The sequence below is a fragment of the Rutidosis leptorrhynchoides genome, chromosome 10, assembly GCF_046630445.1.
Source record: "Rutidosis leptorrhynchoides isolate AG116_Rl617_1_P2 chromosome 10, CSIRO_AGI_Rlap_v1, whole genome shotgun sequence".
Taxonomy (NCBI): Eukaryota; Viridiplantae; Streptophyta; class Magnoliopsida; order Asterales; family Asteraceae; genus Rutidosis; species Rutidosis leptorrhynchoides.
Genome location: NC_092342.1, coordinates 266,711,441 through 266,732,892, shown reverse-complemented (window position 1 = coordinate 266,732,892; position 21,452 = coordinate 266,711,441). Strand labels below are relative to the sequence as shown.

Genomic DNA, 21,452 nt, shown 5'->3' with positions numbered 1-21,452 from the left:
ACATAAACAAACTAGACTTGAGCCATAGACACTAATTAACAACCTTTTAACTCAAAAATCTCAAGAACACATAAAATTAGTGATTTTAGAAAGTTACCCAAATGTAATGAGGTTGGTATGGAATCGAAGAGGAGATCACGAGGAGTTCAAATACGTAATTTGTTTGGCAAGATAATCACTAGCTCGATTTAAGATGATGATTCTTTGATGGAGCAAATTTAAGGAAAATGTGAAAGTAGGAGAAATAAAGGAAAATGAAATGAAAATGTGAATGAGTGGATAGAAAGGGTGTTGACCACCACTTTGACCTAGTGGTTTCTTTGACACTTTGACAAGTTTAGTCCCTCATGTTTTAATCGGGTGCGTTAAATTACCTAAACAAGATAATTTGAAACGCGTATCAACGAGACGTGTTATAAACATATAACGGAACATAAATAGTTAAACGGAAAAGTAAACGGAAAAAGGCGGGATGTTACATTACCTACACCTTAAAAGAAATTTCGTCCCGAAATTTAAGTAGGCGTAGTAGTCGTTGTTTCTTCCTCGAGATCTTGCGTTTCCGAATTCACGAATAGATGAGGATACTTCCTTTGCATTTGATCTTGTCTTTCCCAAGTAAACTCGGGTCCCCTTTTGGCGTTCCAACGGACTTTAACAATCGGGATTCGGCTTTGTTTCAATGTCTTGACGGAGGTGTCCACAATTTCAACCGGTTCCTCCACGAAATGAAGTTTGTCATCAATAGTAAGTTCTTCGAGAGGGATGACGATATCGGGTTCGGCAAGACACTTTTTCAAGTTAGATACATGGAAGGTAGGATGAACGGAGTTCAATTGAGGCGGAAGATCTAAACGATAAGCAACGGTTCCAATACGCTCCAAGATTTCGAAAGGACCAATATACCGCGGATTTAGCTTCCCGCGTTTCCCAAAACGGATTACACCCTTCCAAGGTGCGACTTTCAACATTACTCGGTCACCGACTTGAAATTCAAGATCGTTGCGTCGTTTGTCGGTATAGCTCTTTTGACGACTTCGGGCCGTCCTAAGCCTATCTCGGATTTGAACGATTTTCTCGGTGGTTTCGTGAATGAGTTCGGGTCCGGTGATTTGCACGTCGCCTACCTCGGCCCAACAAAGAGGTGAACGACATTTGCGGCCATATAGCGCTTCAAAAGGTGCGGCTTTAATACTCGCGTGATAACTATTGTTGTAAGAGAACTCGGCGAGAGGTAAGTGCTTGTCCCAAGCTTTTCCGAAATCAACCACGCAAGCTCGTAACATGTCCTCTAAGGTTTGAATTGTACGTTCGCTTTGTCCATCGGTTTGAGGATGATATGCGGTGCTCATGTCCAAACGCGTTCCCAACGCTTCTTGTAACGTACGCCAAAATCTAGAAACGAAACGGCCATCTCGGTCGGAGATAATCGATAAAGGTACACCGTGTCGGGCTACGATCTCCTTAATGTAAAGTTGTGCAAGTTTCTCCATTTTGTCCGTTTCTTTCATGGCAAGGAAGTGTGCGGATTTGGTGAGACGGTCAACAATAACCCAAATGGTATCATAACCGCCCGTCGTTTTTGGTAGCTTGGTGATAAAATCCATCGTTATCCTTTCCCACTTCCATTGCGGGATCTCGGGTTGTTGAAGTAGTCCGGACGGTCTTTGGTGTTCGGCTTTGACTTTGGAACATGTCAAACACTTGGAAACATAAGTAGCTACGTCCCTTTTGATGTTCGGCCACCAATATAGTTGTTTAAGGTCGTGGTACATCTTATTGGCACCGGGGTGAATCGAGTATCGTGACTTATGGGCTTCATCTAAAATAAGGCTTCGTAGGTCCCCATAACTAGGCACCCAAATCCTTCCGGCGTAATATCGGAGTCCGGTCTCCCTAATTTCGAATCGAGAGACGAGAATGTTCAAGAGCTCGTGTGAAAGGTTTTCATCCTTGAGAGCCTCATCTTGGGCTACCCGAATTTGGCTATTAAGGTTTGTGTGGATGGTGATGTTTAAGGCTCGGACACGAAGAGGCACCGCTCTTTCTTTTCGACTTAAAGCATCGGCTACTACATTTGCCTTCCCGGGATGGTAACGAAGCTCGCAATCGTAATCGTTTAAGGTTTCAATCCACCTTCGTTGTCTCATGTTTAGTTGCTTTTGATCGAAAATGTGTTGGAGGCTTTTGTGGTCGGTAAAGATAGTACTCTTGGTTCCATAAAGATAGTGTCTCCACATTTTAAGTGCAAAGACAACGGCTCCGAGTTCGAGATCATGTGTCGTATAGTTTCGTTCATGAATTTTGAGTTGTCGAGAAGCATAAGCAATGACTTTCGTTCGTTGCATCAATACACACCCAAAACCATGTTTCGAGGCATCACAATATACAACAAAGTCATCATTGCCTTCGGGAAGTGACAAGATAGGAGCGGTGGTTAGCTTCGTTTTCAAGATTTGGAATGCGGATTCATGTTCGGTCGCCCAAATGAATTTCTTTCCCTTATGAGTCAATGCGGTTAGAGGACGTGCAACCAAAGAGAAGTTTTCGATGAATCTACGATAGTACCCGGCGAGACCCAAAAATTGACGAATGTGAGTAGGAGTAGTAGGAGTCTCCCATTTGCTAATGGCTTCGATTTTCGTTGGATCGACTTTAATACCTTGGTCACTTACAACATGACCAAGAAATTGAACTTCCTTTAACCAAAATTCACACTTGGAGAATTTGGCATAGAGTTGTTCTTGTCTTAAAAGTTCAAGCACAAGTCGGAGATGTTGTTCGTGCTCTTCTTCATTTTTAGAATAGATCAATATGTCATCGATGAACACAATAACGAATTTATCGAGATACGGTTTGCACACGCGGTTCATAAGATCCATGAACACCGCCGGTGCGTTAGTGAGACCAAATGGCATGACAAGGAATTCATAACTGCCATAACGAGTTCGGAAAGCGGTTTTGGAGACATCTTCCCCCTTAACCCTCAATTGATGATAACCCGAGCGGAGATCGATTTTCGAATATACACAAGACCCTTGTAGTTGATCAAAGAGGTCATCGATGCGAGGAAGGGGATATCGGTTCTTAACCGTCAATTTATTTAGTTCACGATAATCAATGCACATTCGTAGGGATCCGTCTTTCTTTTTAACAAACAAAATCGGAGCGCCCCAAGGTGAATGGCTAGGTTGGATAAAACCACGATCAAGTAGTTCTTGGATTTGACTTTGCAATTCTTGCATTTCAGATGGAGCGAGTCTATATGGTGCACGCGCTACGGGTGCGGCTCCTGGAATAAGATCGATTTGAAATTCAACCGGTCGATGAGGTGGAAGACCCGGTAATTCGTCGGGAAATACATCGGAATAGTCACTAACAATTGGCACATCATCGATGTGCTTCTCATCGGACTCGACTTTCTTAACGTGAGCAAGGATCGCAAAACAACCCTTACGGAGTAGTTTTCTAACTTTAATACTCGAAACGAGGTTGAGTCCGGTGCAACTCTTATCGCCATAGACGATCAAAGGTTCACCATTCTCGATAGGAATTCGGATTGCGTTAAGATCACAAAGAATGTGAGATTTCGTTTTGACTAACCAATTCATACCGATTATTACATCAAAGCTTCCTAGTTCCATGGGTATCAAGTCAATTTCAAATTCCTTACCTAAAATGTTCAAAGTACACCCCCGGTAATATGTGTCGGCACTTAAGAGTTTTCCGTCGGCCACTTCGATGGAATAAGTAGTATCTAAAGGGTGTGGTGGAGTGCAAAGGGTAGGAGCTAAAGTCTTGGACACAAAACATTTATCGGCACCCGAATCGAATAAGCAAGTAACATAAGAGTTGTTGAGAAGAAACGTACCCGTGACTAGTTCATTGTCATCTCGGGCTTCCTCGGTGTTGATGTTAAAGGCTCGGCCTCGGTTGTTGGGGTTGGCTTTCTTTTTCGGGCATTCGTTCTTATAATGGCCCGTTTGGCCACATTCATAACAAGTGACCGTCCTTGGAGGATTGGGCCCCTTTCGAGCGACGGGGGCGGTGCTTGTGCAATTGTTGGCCCTATGACCAACTCCTTGGCAACGGTGACAAATTAGCTTGTTACATTCGCCGTAATGATGTTTGTGGCACTTGTTGCACAAAGGTAAGTTTCCGACATAACCCTTCTTGCCGTCGTTGTTGAAGGGCTTTTTGGTGAAGGTGTTGTTGTTGTAGTTGGTTGATGGAGTGGCTTCCCATTTCCTTTTGTTGCCACCCGACTTGTCCTCGGCCTTAGGAGCCGGCACTACGATTTCGTCAACCGTTTCAATTAGTTGGCGAGCCATGTTCATAGCGGCTTGATGAGTAGTGGGTTTGGATGACATCACCCCTTGTTTGATGCTTTTTGGAAGACCGAGCATGTAGAGCTCAATCCTTTGAGATTCGGGGTTAACAAGATTAGGACACATCAAGGATAGTTCGGCGAAGCGTTGATTATAAGCTTTAAGATCGTTTCCGACCGCCTTCAAAGCTCTTAGTTCTTCCTCGAGCTTTCGGGTTTCTTCGCGCGGAAAGTATTCGACAATCATCTTTTCCTTCAAATCGGCCCAAGAGAGGGCATGAGCTTCATCGGTACCCACCGATTGAACATAGGTGTTCCACCAAGTGAGAGCAACACCGGAGAACGTGTGGGTGGAGTATTTGACCTTGTCTTGATCCCGGCAACCGCTTATGCTAAAGACGGCCTCGGTTTGTTCAAACCAACGAGTAAGCACAACCGGTCCACCGGTTCCATCATAAGTGTGAGGTTTGCACCCCATGAAAGCTTTGTAGGAGCATCCCTCGTTTGAGTTACCGGCCCCATTGTTGTTGTTGTTGTTGTTGTGGTTGTTGTTATTGTTATTGTTGTTGGAAGAGTGACCGGCCATGGCCGCATCTACGGCGGTAGCTATCATCCGTTCGAGAGCTTGTTCGGGAGTTTCATTGCGGCGTACACGACGAGGAGCCATTGTCCCTTCAAAACAAAATAATACCGTTGGTTAGTATTCTAAATAATACTAACCGTGATATGGGATAAAGATAGAGAGAAAATTATCCTTGACCCGCCTTAAATTCTTTATGTCATAATGTCGGAATGTTCATATGAGTCACCGTAATATAATCCCGGAAATTATATTACCCTAATTCATATGTGCATTCGACATTACTACATATAGTCAAGGTGGCGTGTCAATTAAATCATACAACGCAAGAGTAAGATAGAATAAAAGTAGATATGAGTAGAAGAGTTAGAGTATAAATGCACAATTTGTCAAGTAATTCCTATGTCAAGTCTATATGCCGGTTGTAGTCTAGACTCACCAATGTACCCTAAGACTCGGGGTTGACACCAATGAACTCTAAATCCCTACAACCAAAGCTCTGATACCACTTGTAGCGACCCCGACAAATCGTCAAATGACGGCGTCATCTACGTATGGTCCCATTACATGGTCGTAAGTCTTTATAACAAAGTTTGACCGAAAAGTATGTCGCATTCATTTCATAAATAAGGGTGTTTCAAAGTTTACAAAAGTAGTTTCCATAACAAGTACATAACAATGTTTAAAGTTTGTATGAAACACATGCGACACGATTAAAAGTAGTCAAAAAGACGCTCCACGTATGCAAGTATACTCGACATCCAATGCAAGTATCAAATAGTATGAGCGGAAGCATGTATCACCTAAGTTCAAGGACCTGAGAAAAACATAGAGAAACTGTCAACGAAAAAACGTTGGTGAAATCATAGGTTTAAATAAGTAAATGAGTAATAGTAAGTTGAACCACAAGATTTGCAACATCGATAAAGCCATAGTACATTCTAAAAGTTAATATTCACGAGCACCCAATTATCAAAGCTTAACGTTCCGTCCGTTGAATACCCCATCAATTAGTGCTAGAACAACACTGTTCCCGAAAATATATTTCATTCGTAAACGGTAGCGAACCGTTTGAATGAGGGTTTGTCAAACCCATATGGCCATATAACATAAGTTCTCGCTTACACCATCTGATGTAACTAATGATAATCGGATTGAGGATTTTCGTTCTAAACTCGTATGTAGAATGTTTGTTTTCCCGTTCTTGTGTTCACTTAGTTCAAAAGAATCGTTTATGTTTTCTCATCCCAAAAGTAAGTTTAAAAGAGTAAAAGTGGGACTATGATCTCACCTTGTATGCACGAACCAAAAAGTACTTCGACAAGTAACGTGTGCAAAGAACAATGCTAGTCTTGACCTAAACAAATAGGTTGTATCAATAACGATAGTCACGAAGGGTCAAAGATGTTCAATTAGTCCTATGGCTCGTTAAGACTCGATCATAATAGCATGTGAATCAAATTGTCATGTTTCATGCAAGGTACAAGTATAAAAACATGTTAGAACGATTGCACAAATATTTGGTTAAGTTTGATTAAAAGTCAAACTTTGGTCGGTCAAAGTCAACGAAAGTCAACACGTTCGGGTCGGGTCCCAAACTATTTTTCTAAGCTTAGAAGTCATATATGAGCATGTTGGCCAAGTTACATGTTAATCGGAGGTGCGTAGCATAGCAAACATTATTCGAAAATTGACCAAGTTGGACAGAATCTGTCCAGGTTATTCTGCGCGCCGCGCAGAAAGGGGGCGCGCCGCGCCATTTCCTGGGCAGAGAATCCTGGCCAGTTTTTCAAAATGTGCACGAACCAAAACCTTTTCTAACACAACTCTTGACCCGCAAACACTTATAGCGCCTATCATATGTCGTTGGAAAGGTATTTTGACGAAGAATGCAACTAAACACATATCATCAATCAAACTTGCACTTAAAACAACCAAAAACCGTAATTAAACATTCATAATCAAAGTTAAGTTCCAAAAACGCATTTTATGATTCGGGCAACCAATTTACATGTATGTTATGCCGTTTCGAAGGTAATCAAACACACATTGCAACAAAACACTTAACAACAATATCTCATAGCATTTGACGCATCAAAAGTTCATGTAAAGCTCATCAACCCTAATCCAAAATCACAAATTCAACAATCTTGCATATGAAACTAATCCATGTCAACCTACATACCAATTTGGAGCTAGTGATGTTAGGAACACAATTAAAACATGAACTTTCATCATTCAACAACATATGAACACCTAAACCTCAAGATTAAGCAAGCATTCTTTCAATATGAACTAGTTACATCAAAATATCAAAAACGAGCATACAAATCACATAAACAAACTAGACTTGAGCCATAGACACTAATTAACAACCTTTTAACTCAAAAATCTCAAGAACACATAAAATTAGTGATTTTAGAAAGTTACCCAAATGTAATGAGGTTGGTATGGAATCGAAGAGGAGATCACGAGGAGTTCAAATACGTAATTTGTTTGGCAAGATAATCACTAGCTCGATTTAAGATGATGATTCTTTGATGGAGCAAATTTAAGGAAAATGTGAAAGTAGGAGAAATAAAGGAAAATGAAATGAAAATGTGAATGAGTGGATAGAAAGGGTGTTGACCACCACTTTGACCTAGTGGTTTCTTTGACACTTTGACAAGTTTAGTCCCTCATGTTTTAATCGGGTGCGTTAAATTACCTAAACAAGATAATTTGAAACGCGTATCAACGAGACGTGTTATAAACATATAACGGAACATAAATAGTTAAACGGAAAAGTAAACGGAAAAAGGCGGGATGTTACAGAATCTCCCTTAGGGCCTTGGTGTTAACATGACGATGTAAACGTCCAACGTTTACCGATGAGTACCTCCACTAGCAATGGTCCCGAGCGACCTGCTCTGATACCAATTGTTGGAAGCTTCGACGAGCCCAACACACCACTATAGAGGATCTAGACTATACTAGACTCACTACACCAACACTTTGACGTTGGTTAGCCTTTAATTTTATAAATCCTTAGTGCACAATGTACTTAGGCGACAGTGTCGACCATATATCTTTAGGCGGTATAACCGACCATGTATTACTTAGGCGGCAGAGCCGACCATATAATAAGAACAACAAAAGTGCACTAAGAACTTAAACCCAAACTAAGGCTTAATCGGGAAACTTAACAAAAACACTTATATTAAATTACAATTACAATATTACTTACAAGCTTTATCTTCTCTACTTTCACTAACTCACACTCTTCTTCTCTTCTTCACAACTCACTTCTTATTTCACTCTCACTTCACACTTCACTTACTCACTCCTTTTCACAACTTCACACACCACAAATGAAATCTCCACCCATATTTATACTACTCCATGAAAACTTCTACACACTAGATTTTTCCATGGATAAATATCTAGATATTTTTACCACATAAAAATATCTAGATTTTTACATTTTAACATCTAGATTTTTTTCTCATTAATATCTAGATATTTCTTTTACATTTTAATATCTAGATATTTACATATATACATCTACTAATACCAAATTTGCATTGTATTTTAACACCTCATACACCACTTATGTGGTATTAGGTTTTTTTTTGTTGTTGTTGTCGTCGTCGTCGTCTTACATGAGATGTACTACCTTCTTACTCCGTAATATGTACGTAACAAATATAGAATGATAAATTAGAATCTTTTCTATATTTTCATTTTTAATGGTGTTTTGGTTTCTATTGTGATGTGATATCCATATTTGTATTACTCATAGTTAGAGGGTAAAGTTGTACATTTGCATTTTTTTTCTTCGAAAAATGAAAAACTATATTAATAAAAAGGAGTTCATTGAAAAGATGAAACTCCTTAAAACATACAAACTCGAAACATACCGAGCTAAACGAACTAACAACCAAGGCGAAAGCTCACAACAATAAACATAAAATGAAACAAAGCAAACACACAACAAAAATACCTAAAGCCAACACAAATAAAAGAAGATGGTAACCAATCTTCGAAACAAGAACAAGATTAGAAACCATATAAATTAAACAAGATAAAATATAAACGCAAAATCTTCGAGCCCGTCTTCAAACATATATCCTTGATTAATTCTCTAATTTTTTTTTTCTCTCTGCATCTTGAACCGGTTTAAATTTTTTTCATTTGCTTTTGCTTTCTAGGTTTAACCGACTCCTTAGGAGGACCACTTGAGCTGATAAGTGAAGCTTTAACCGGTTCGCCTGCCATATTGCTCATCATCTATTAAAAGCTGCAAATGCATAATAGAACATCAGTAACTTTCCTTTAGATTTATCTAACTTTTGAACAACAGAAGCGAAGTCGTTACCCACAACCTCGTTCTCACCAACAAAATCAATGCTCGGCTTCACGACATCAACAAGATCACCCTTATCTAAACAAGTAGCCGAGGATGAACCTACCAAAACCTTGCGCTGACCACAATCATCAATCTCATCCTCTATAAAGGTGCTCTGTATCAATTAAGTTATGTAAGTGATTTATTATATGAATTATACATAGATATACAGATTTATATTTATATTGCCCTAAGTTATTTGAATCAATAGGTTCCATATTTGTATTACTCATAGTTGGTTATAGGTCATTGGCTTAGCGTTATCGAGTTAACTTCTTAACTGTAAGTTTGTGGATTTAAGCCATGGGATGAACTAATTGTAAGAACGGGGATAATCATGATATAGATAGGTGTATTTTTGTCTTTTATTAAAAAAATATATATCGGCTACAATAGTTATTACTCCGTGCTAAAAAGATCCAATATATACATACAGTATACTCGGTAAACTACTCGAAGTTTGATACACATAAACAGACGATAGAATTAAAAAAGCACAATACAATGGGATACACTTGTTTAGGACAAAAAACAATATAAAACACTTAAAATTATCGTACACATTAGTATTAGAAACCACTTAAACATGTCAACATCTATACTCCATCTGTGGAAAGTAAACTATAGACGAGAGTATCCTTGATGGATCCCTTAATTATTGTATATTTTCTAAGGAGCCCCTCACATTTAAACCCAGCCTTTTCCAACACCCTTTGAGACCCTTTATTCTCAACGTCAGTAAATGCTTGCAACCTTACTATTTCTGGAAACTCCATCAACACTTGTTTCACAGCCATCTTAACGGCCTCGGTTGCGATCCCTTTTCCCCAATACTTTGCGGCCAAACCATAACCGATATCCGCTTTATGTCCATCATCATAGAAAGTCGATACAAATCCAACAGACCGATCATCTATGCATATTGACTTGCGCCATCGGTGTGGAATGCATACATCCTTGATGAAACTCAAGGCTTGTTCTCTCGTTGTTAATGTTTCCCATCGAAGGAACTTTGTTACGTTATCGTCACCAGCGTATAAGAGGAAGTCGTCAGAATCAGAGAGCTTGAATGGCCGGAGAGTGATCAAATTGGTGGTTAAAGGGTTCATGATATTGATGGAAATGGAAATGGAAATGGAAATAGTGTGTGTTAACAATATTGGTGTAATGGAGTAGGTGTTAACTTTCAATGATCATATTACCACTTTTTTTATTGAATCTAATGGGCATGTATATTTTATTATTGATCAGCATCTTTGACTAACTAGTTAATGGTACCAAAGGACATTTCCCTATTTCCCTATAGGTATTGATGAATCTTTCTTGAGTTTGAGTTTGAGTTTAAGGGTAATCATGTTTAAATATTTGTAAAAATTTTGTGTAGAATATCCAAGTCTTACTTAAAGAAAATGAAATTTGGTCGTTGATCTCTCAACTTTGTACTAAATAGCGTATGTGACCTTAAACTTTTTTTTGACTTCGTTGAACTCAAATTATTATATTATTTCACGGATGACCTTAACACACTAGTAGACGTTTGAGGGTATTTTTGTCTTTTTAAAATTTTTCTCTACAGTGTCTTCATCTTCTTTCCTTTTTCTCCATTTCATCTTTAGTTTTTAACGGCTTTTTTTTTTAATATATTTTTCATATATTTATATTTTCATTTTTTTTTATCTCTATATCATTTTATGGTAATATCTTACATCATTTTTTTCTATGGTTAAGGCTACTCAGTAGCTATATACTTTTTTTTGTTTCAATGTAGGCTATATACCCAAAAAAATACCAATGTACGCCATAAACTTTGAAAAAATGTGTTAACGTAAACCAACTTAACTTGTTGACCTGATAAATAAGGTAGTTCGTTTGACCTTTTTACGAATTCGGATTCATTTCTTCAATTTAAGTTCTGTAAATTTACAGATAGTTTCACGAAGAGAATCCGATCACATCTGTATTTTTACATTTCGCTATAACCTCTCAGATTGATTCGGAGTTCAAATCCGGCACAGTTTCGGTGAAGGATAACCTCGAGATCCTCCTGGACGAAGTCATCAACATTTGGTCCCATTGCGAGGTGCTGTCCTAAATATGCCATGAATGACTCCATGTAATATCTTTAAAATGAGTAAATGCACAGCGGAAGGTTTCTTTCATACCTGAGAATAAACATGCTTTAAAGTGTCAACCAAAAGGTTGGTGAGTTCATAGGTTTATCATAATAAATCATTTCATAATTTTAATAGACCACAAGATTTCATTTTTCATAATCAATTTGTGCAGGTCTGCTCACTGCTATAAAATCATTCATATGGATTGAACACCTGGTAATCGACATTCACAAGATGCATATAGAATATCCCCATCATTCCGGAACATCCTTCGGACATGATAAATTTCGAAGTACTAAAGCATCCGCAACAGTGGATGGGGTTTGTTGGGCCCGATAGATCTATCTTTAGGATTCACGTCAATTAGGGGCCGGTTCCCTAATTCTTAGATTACCAGACTAAAAGGGGCATATTCGATTTCAATCATTCAACCATATAATGTAGTTTCGATTACTTGTGTCTATTTCGTCAAACATTTATAAAAGCGCATGTATTCTCAGTCCCAAAAATATATATTGCAAAAGCATTTAAAAAGAGAGCAAATGAAACTCACTATACGATATTTTGTAGTAAAAATATGCATACGACGGAACTGAACAATGCAGGGTTGGCCTCGGATTCACGAACCTATATCATTCATATATATATATATATATTAACACATATAATGGTAATCGAACAAATTTATATATATATTGTTATGTATTGAGATTAGTATTTATATATAATCTTATTAATAATTATAATATATTATAATGCTTATTCGATATATAATTTAGCTAACGTTATATCAATATCAATAATATTATATCATAATATTAAGTGATATTAGTATAATTATGTAACAAATATACTTTTATATAAATTTCTTTCGTTTGCAAAATAATAATAATAATAATAATAATAATAATAATAATAATAATAATAATTATTATTATTATAAAATGATGCTAATAATAATATTTATGAAAATAATAATAAAATTGTATTGTTTTCATAATTATAACAATAATAATAATCATAATCCTAATAATGATAATGATAATATTATGAAAATGATAAAATTAGTAAAAATATTAATGATACTTATAATACTAATCTGATAAAGTTAATAATAATGATAATATCAATAATAATAATTTTTAAGGATAATACTAAAATGATAATAATATTATTAATAACAATTATAATTACTATCATAATAATAATAATAAATGATAAATAATAATAATAATATTAACAATAATAATATTCGTATCCAATGTAATAATTATAATAATAACACTAATTATAATGATATTAGTAGTAATAATAATAATATTAATGATATTACTAATATTAGTAATAATAATAAATATTATACCTTAAATAACAAGTGGATCTTGGGAGTCCATTAACATTTGAAAAAAATAAGCCCAATTGCAATCCAATTTAGGTTTACTTGGCCCAAGTTGTATCAAATGTAAACCAATGGGTGTGTGATAATTTCATTCGGTTCAGACGAATCAAGCAGCAACAACACAATCGATCTACGTCATTGGTTCCTTAATCGATCAATCAGAAATGGAGAAAGTAGCTGCAACATCTTGCGAATCAGAGGGGCAACAGCTTTTAACAAGGTGGAGTTCGATTCGTGAACAGATTCAATTCGTGTAAAAAGGTTTGATGGTGTTTTGTGGTGGAGGTTGGTGGTTGTTTGATGTTATTGATTGAGAAAACAGCAGCGTTTTTGGTGGGTTTGTTGTGATTTATTTCTCGAACAGAAATATGAATACTAGCAATAGTAATGGTTTTCGATTTATGTTTGGCTTTTAATTTGTTTGAAACAGAAAACAGAAATATGTAGCAGGTTTGGATTGCATTTCGAATAGATAGAATTAGAAACAACGAAATTGCAGCAGTAACAGCAGAATATACAGTAGTTGTAGGATGTTTGGTAGTGGTGTTTTGATTGGTAATAGGCTGCAAAAAACAGTAAACGAAGGGAAGCAGTAGTAGCATAAATGAGTTGTAGTGGTGGCTTACAATGTGTAACATCCCGCCTTTTTCCGTTTACCTTCCGTTATACTATTTTAAAGTCCGTTATATAATTATAACATCTTCCGTTAATACGCGTTTTAAAATATTTCGTTTAGGTAATTCATGCATCCGCTTTGAAACTTGAGGGACTAAACTTGTCAAGAGACCAAACTTTTGACTAGGTCAACTAGTCAACCATGAACTCTCATCCATTCATTCACCTCCTTCTCTCTTTCAATACTTCAACTTTTCTCTCAAACTCCAATTCAAAAGATTCATCATCCATTTTCAAGTTAGCAATCAAACATCAAAATAAATTACATATTTGGAATCCTTGCATCTTCCTCTTCAATTCCATACTGATTTCATCAAGTTTGGGTAACTTTCTAAAATCACTAGATTCTTTGTTCTTGATGTTTTTAACTTATAAAAGTGTTAATTAGTGTCTATGTCTCAAGTCTAACATGAATATATGATTTATATGCTTGTTCTTGTCATTTGGATGTAACTAGCTTAAACTTGAAATGTGTGTGTTTGATCTTGAGTTTTGGTTGATCATATGTTGTTAGATATTAAAAGTGCATGTGTTAAATGTGTTACTAGCATCGTTAGCTTTAATTTGATGTGTAGGTTGACTCGGAAAACTTCACTAACATGATTATTGATTTTGTGATTCTTGGTTAGGGTTTGATAGCTTTTAAAATGAACTTTTGATGCATTGAATTCTTGTTAATGTTATTTGTAAGTGTTTAGTAGTATTGTATGCGTAATTACCTACGAAACGGCGTATTATATGTGTGTAATAAGTTCCCGAATCATCGTATGCATTTTGTGAACTTGAAACCTTGATAATGAACCTTTAATGATCACTTAACGAGAATTCGGTTATTGTAAATGATATTTTTGTGTGATGAAAAGTGTTTAGTTGTATTCCTCGTTAAATTACCTTTCCAACGATGTATGGTATGCATTTTAGGTGTTTACGGTTCATTAGTTATGATAAATTGAAGTTTGGTCCGAGACTTGTAAAACTTTTAAGCAGTTTCACTGAATCAGACATGGATGCGGCGCATCACCTCTGGATGCGGTGCATCTGCAGACTGATGTGGTGCATCACTTGCAGATGCGGCGCATCTGAAGGCTGCTGTCCAAAATTTTTATTTTTTCGTTTAATTCCCGCTACGCTATGCATGTCCGATTAACATGAAACTTGGCCAACATACTTATATATGCTTATCTTTCATAGAAAAATTGTCGGATACCCGACCTGACCCCGTTGACTTTGACTTTGACCAAGTTTGACCAAGTTTAACTTTTAGTTAAACTTAACCAAATGTTTATGCAATCGTTCTAACATGCTTTTATACTTATATCTTGCATGAAACTTGAAAATTTGACTCACATGCTATATAATCGAGTCGTAATGAGCCATAAGACTAATTGAACATCTTTGACCAACCGTGTTTACTGTTATTGATACAACCTACTTGTTTAGGTCAAGACTAGCACTCGTTCTTGTACACGTTACTTTGTGAAGTACTTTATTTACTCATGCACTCAAGGTGAGATCATAGTCCCACCTTTACTCTTTTAAACTTACATTTGGGATGAGAAAACATAAACGTTTCATTTTACAAAGTGAACACAAGTATGAAAACAAACATTCTACATACGAGTTAGAACAAATCCTCAATTCGATTATTATTAGTTACATTTGCCGGGTGTAAGCGAGAACTTATGTTGTATGGCCATATGGGTTTGACAAACCCTCATTCGGACGGTTCACTACCGTTACTTCGGATGAAATATATTTTCGAGAAACAGTGTATGTTCTAACACTATTGTGATGGGGTTCTATGGAAGGAAAGTTAAGCCTTGATAATTGGGTGCTCGTGATAACAATTTTTGGAATGGTTTACTATTATTTCAATGTTGTAAATCTTGTGGTTCATTTGTACTTACTTACTTACTTAAACCTATGATTTCACCAACATTTTCGTTGACAGATTTCTATATTTTTCTCAGGTCTTTGAACGATATGTGATACATGCTTCCGCTCATTATTTTGATACTTGCATTGGATGTCGAGTATATATGCATACATGGAGCGTCTTTTGACTTTATTTTAAACTGTATCGCATAGGTTTCATGTGACGACCCGGAAATTTCCGACCAAATTTAAACCTAAATCTTTATATGATTTCGACAAGATAAGCAAAGTCTGTAATGTTGAGTTTCGTAAATTTTGGAACTATGTTTATGTATTCAATTACCCTTTGACTGTGCTCGACGATTCACGAACAGTTGTTGTAACAACTATATATATATATATATATATATATATATATATATATATATATATATATATATATATATATATATATATATATATATATATATATATATATATATATATATAGATAATTATAAATGTACGTATTAGAAATTATAAAATGTTATTAACTCATAAAAATTAAAAATGTAAAATACTATACAAAATAAGTTGTTACTAAATTAAATCTAAGTATAAATGATTCCTATAATAATTATTATAATATGTATATTGGAAAATATATATAAAAGTTATAGATATTATGTGTTGAATTTTATTTTTTTATAAAAGAAAATAATATAGCAAGTAAATATATATATAATACTTATACATATATAAGAAAATTATATTTACAAACCCATATTATATAATGTATTTATATTAAAATGTATAAATAATAAATATATATTATCATATAATATATATGGTATAATTATAATATACAATATATATAATATGATGAATGTAAATTACAAATATGATAGTTATACTAGTATCAATATTAATACTAATATTAATATTAAAATTTAGTGATAGTATTGTTATTATTTTCAAAAGATAACATATGGAGATGAAAAACTTATATATATAAATTGAAACATGTAATTGTTATATTCTTATTATTATTACTACTTTTATTATTATTATTATCAATATTATTATTATTATATGTATTTAGATTATTATTAATTATAAGTATTAATTATTAATAATAATAAAACCGTATGTACCATTTAGGATCAATTCAGTTACATGTACCTATCACAACTGTTTTTAATTTTGGTTTTTGTCTCCAAAAACGTTTTACATCAACATCCATCGTACAAATCAGATAAAAACTAGATTTAATTTTTTTGTATTGTATTGAATTTTATGTTTCAAAAGTATGATTAAGAAATCGTGTACCAGATTCGCTGTATTATTAACCAATTCAGTAATAGGTAAATCATTCAACTACTCCAACCTTTATCAATCATCAACACCTTTCACAGTATTCCAATTATCAAAGTTTAGCAGAAATAAATGAAGAAATATTACGGTTTCCTCTGTACCATTACCTTTTCTTCAAAAACCCAGATTCGAATCCAATTTCAAATGTAAAAATGCAGTGGTGTTTGTAATCTTATACTAAAACTTTCTGCAAAATATCATATCTCGATTCATTATATCTAGTTCGAATTTCGTAGTCAAAGTTTTCAAATTAAAAAGTCAACTCATGTGTTCATCCAAAAATTTGAAGTCATTTTGATGTTTCTGGTTAAATTGATAATTTGGATAGTTTCAGTGAACGATTTACAATCTTTTTCGTGTTGTAACAATTTTCCAAAACATTCTCAAAATCATAATCAATATTATTTTTTTGTTGTTGTTGAAACCGTAACCCAGCAGCAACAGAGTAATATTTATTTTATTTATTTATTTTCTTTCGGTTCTGATAATCAACAACTACAACAGTTGCTTTTGATTCGTTTACAAATAATAAAATCAGATCAATTTTTTGTGATTAACTGATTATGGTCGAATGAGTTTTTTTTAAAAGAAAGAAAAAGAAGAGGAACTAGGGAAAGTAGGAGGGACGGGTTAAATAACATTAAGTTGCTTAGATAAACAGAAAGACAGCAGATTGAGTGATGGTTGTGGTGTGTTTCGGTTAAACGGGAGGTCATGGGTTCGAGTCCCATACTGGGCAGTTTTTTTTTTTTAAAAAGGGCTTCAAAGGTAGAATACTTTTATTATTTTTGTTATTATTATTATCTTCATTATTATTATTATTATTATTATTATTATTGATTATGCTATTATTATTAGGAATGTAATGTTATTACTAATATAAAGAATGTTATTATCTTTAAAAGTAACTAATATTATTATTTTCATCATGGTTATTATTATTATTATTACTTATTAGTATTATGGTATTATTAATTGTTATCAATATTATCAACTATAGCAAATTATTAGTAAAACAATTATTATTAATATTATTGTTACGATTAGGATTGCGAATTAATGTTATAGGAGCTTTAGTCATTAGTTTAGAAATTTGACATAAATATTATAATTTTCATGATTAGGAATATAAAGGTTTTAATAATATTATTACAAATATGAAAAATAAAAATCTTGGATATAAAGATTAGCAGGAAAATCATTAAGTTAAAATTTTAATTAATTTATGATTCATAGGAATTACTAAAATTTCTATAACTATTATTATCATAGCACAACTTAGTATTATAATTATTAATATTATTATTTCTAATAATATTATTATTATCACTTTTATCAATATTATTATAAAATATTATTACTTTTATTAACTTTAGTATTACCAAAATTAATAATAATTTCATAAACAAATGATCTTCATATAAAAGATATATATTTAATATGCATAACATAACTATATTAATATTACGATATATAAAATGGAAAATATATAAATAAATAAGGAAACATATAAATTATTAAATATAACAATTACATCACTAATAATAATATATAGGTTTATTCAATTACAAGTATATGTTTTAATATATATACAAATGATATAGGTTTGTGAATCCGAGGCCAACCCTACTTTTGTTCATTGTCGTCATATGTATTTTTACTACAAAATACAATAGGCGAGTTCATTTGATTCCCTTTTACTCTTTACATTTTTGGGACTGAGAATAGATGCGCTACTTTTACAACTGCTTTATTAAATGCTTTTGAAATACATTTTGAACTGCGAATACATGAAATGCTTTTATAAATGTTTGACGAGATAGACACAAGCAAAACATTCCTCGAATGAATTATGTGGACGTGATAATTGTCACCATTGAATTATGTGGACGTGATAATTGCCACAATTGATATGAATATTTTTTCCATGATTATTATTGCTTGGTAACCTAAGAATTAGGGAACATCATTAATTTTGAGAATTAGTGCACGCCTAATTGACGCGAATCCTAAAGGTAGCTACCGGGTTTAACACCCCCACCCAGAATGTTCACTAGATGGAAGGGCTAGTGGGTGTGGTGTTTAGTACTTCGAAGTTTATATGATTATTATACAGACGAGATGTTCTGTTTTGGGGATATTATTATGCGCATTATATGTTAAGGTCGGTTACCAAGCCAAGCTATGAAAGAAATGTGAATGTTATATATCGAGAGAATGATTTTATACACAGGTTATGTGTAAGAGATTTTGTACACGAGATATGTGTACGGTTACTAAAATTTATGAAAAATGGTTTCGTACACAAGAAAGGTGTACTGTATTTAAAAGATATCGCATGTACATTACAGGTGGGTATAGGATTCGGGCCCATTTGTACCATGCAACATTTAAATCTTGCAGTCTATCAAAATGATGAATTTTTATTGTTTATGATAAACTTATGAACTCACCAACCTTTTGGTTGACACTTTAAAGCATGTTTATTCTCAGGTATGAAAGAAATCTTCCGCTGTGCATTTGCTCATTTTAAAGATATTACTTGGAGTCATTCATTACATATTTCAAAAGAAGTTGCATTCGAGTCATTGAGTTCATCAAGATTGTTATTAAGTCAATTATAGTTGGATATATTATGAAATGGTATGCATGCCGTCAACTTTCGATGTAAATGAAAGTTTGTCTTTTAAAAACGAATGCAATGTTTGTAAAATGTATCATATAGAGGTCAAATACCTCGCGATGAAATCAACTATTGTGAATCGTTTATAATGTATATGAACGGGTCCTTTCAGTTGGTATCAGAGCGGTGGTCTTAGCGAACCAGGTCTTGCATTAGTGTGTCTAACCGATAGTTGTTTAGATGTATTAGTGAGTCTGGACTTCGGCCGTGTCTGCATGTCAAAAGTTTTGCTTATCATTTAGTGTCAAAAATTATTTGCTTATCATCCTTAAGGTCTAGACACGTCTTACTGCCTCTATTGCATAGACAGTGTATAGATAAATTTATATCTTAGCGTATCTGTTATTGTTACCTTTGCCTGACAGCTTCCGTAGATTCCTCCGTAACTTATGGGATTTTAGAATTATATATGCATATGTAAATTATGTATTGCAGGGTACTAATCTACATCCTATAATCTATTTCTTATCAAAAATCCTTTATCTAATCGTACGAGATGAATCCCTTAATCAATTCGAGTCCCTTAGATTTCAATAGCTATTCCGATAGTTATTCCGACAACTATTCGGACATGGATATTCACCTAAGCTCCGGAAGCAGCGTCACCAGAATGAATCAACCAATCAGCCATCCCCAATTCATCTGATGGGTTCGTAGTCAACTTAACCGATGGAGACGGGAAGAAGGCGATCCTTTCCACCAACCAAATTGCCCTCTTGACGAAGAACCCGAAGCACTTATCGGTGAACCTGTCCGAAACACCATTTTCTCTCTCATTTCCAGAGTATCTCGTCATGATTATATACTACATCAAATTCTAAACCTCATTCATCCGCTCGTTCCGACCGACAATCATCCTAGAGTAATGGAAGAAGTTAACGAGCTTCGCGCCCTAGTTGTAGCCTTGGAAAATATGGTACAAAATGTACCAGCTTCAGCAACATCACCGGCACCAATAGTACCACCAACATCAATACCAGTACCACAAACAACTCAAGTTTCAACAAAACACACCTCAACATCTCATTATGTACCTCGAGCATAATCATCGTTCTACGAATCGTTCTACATCATTTATCTTCGTTCGACATGACGATTATGTAATCTTCAATGTTTTAGAGATTATATATTCTAGTTCTAACGGTAAATCAAATGAGATTAATATCACATTAACTCATTAAATCCATGATTATATCTGTAAGACCCTAATCATTTTGTACAGCAGTGTATATATGGTACATAGAGTGTGGGTATCTTTGTGTAATTAAACGGAAGTCAGAATCTGTCCAGCAGCTTGTGCGCGCCACGCACACTAAAGGGAGCGCGCCGCGCACCCTTTACTGTAGCCGGATTCTGCTCTTTTAATGAGATATTTTGATGGGCTTTTTGGTAATTTCACTTGAGGACGAGTTAAAGGCTACCATATCAGTTTGGGGTGAGTCATAACTCCATTATCACCAACCTTATCCTTTTCCACTTCAATTTTAGAGAGAGAGAGAGAGAGAGAGAGATTCTTGTGCGAGAAAGTTCAAGCAAGGGAAGAAGGAGCTAGTTTTGGGTCTTAGCTCGACTTATAAAGTTGTTCATCTAATCACTAGCTACGTTGTGATTGTGGTGGTAAGCTCTAACTTTGATTTCCTTATTTTAATTGATTTAAGGGTTAGGGTTTGGGATAGTGATGAACATAAAACCCATATTTAATGATTTTGGGTGTTCTTGGGTAAGATGGAGTCATGAAGACTCAATGGTAACTAACCTAGGGTTTCAAAGTGTTAATTGATGTTTATGAGTCCTAATTGGTTAGTTAATCACTAGCACACCTAGTTAATTAGTAAATGGGTGTTAGATGGGTTAGTGGATGACCCGAAATGGGTGTGTTGACTTTAAATTAGTCAAAGGGCTAATGATTGACCTAGTTGGGAAAAATGGGTATGAAATACCCTAATTGTGTAATAGTTAGTGTTGTTGGACCTTAATCACTAGCTTTTAAGTGATTAATGATGGTCTTGACCCTTAAGGGGCGGTTTTGGTGAAAATGGGGCATTTAATGCATTTAAGT

General features: G+C 34.7%; 1 protein-coding gene across 1 annotated transcript; it reads right to left on the bottom strand.

Annotated features, from left to right (window-relative positions):
* Window positions 1-9,172: 9,172 nt before the first annotated feature.
* LOC139871023 (uncharacterized) lies at window positions 9,173-10,403 on the bottom strand. The gene is made up of 2 exons (XM_071858774.1): window positions 9,897-10,403; window positions 9,173-9,409 (listed from the first exon to the last, which is right to left on the bottom strand). The coding sequence occupies exons 1-2, from the start codon at window positions 10,401-10,403 to the stop codon at window positions 9,173-9,175; spliced, it is 744 nt and encodes a 247-aa protein (XP_071714875.1).
* Window positions 10,404-21,452: the final 11,049 nt, after the last annotated feature.

What these genes read in the sequence shown, in the direction of transcription:
- LOC139871023 (XM_071858774.1), bottom strand. Translation starts at nt 10,403, where the DNA reads ATGAACCCTTTAACCACCAATTTGATCACTCTCCGGCCATTCAAGCTC. An exon ending in GTTTACTTTCCACAGATGGA is followed by an intron (nt 9,410 to 9,896) that starts GTATAGATGTTG and finishes TAATTGATACAG; the next exon opens with AGCACCTTTATAGAGGATGA.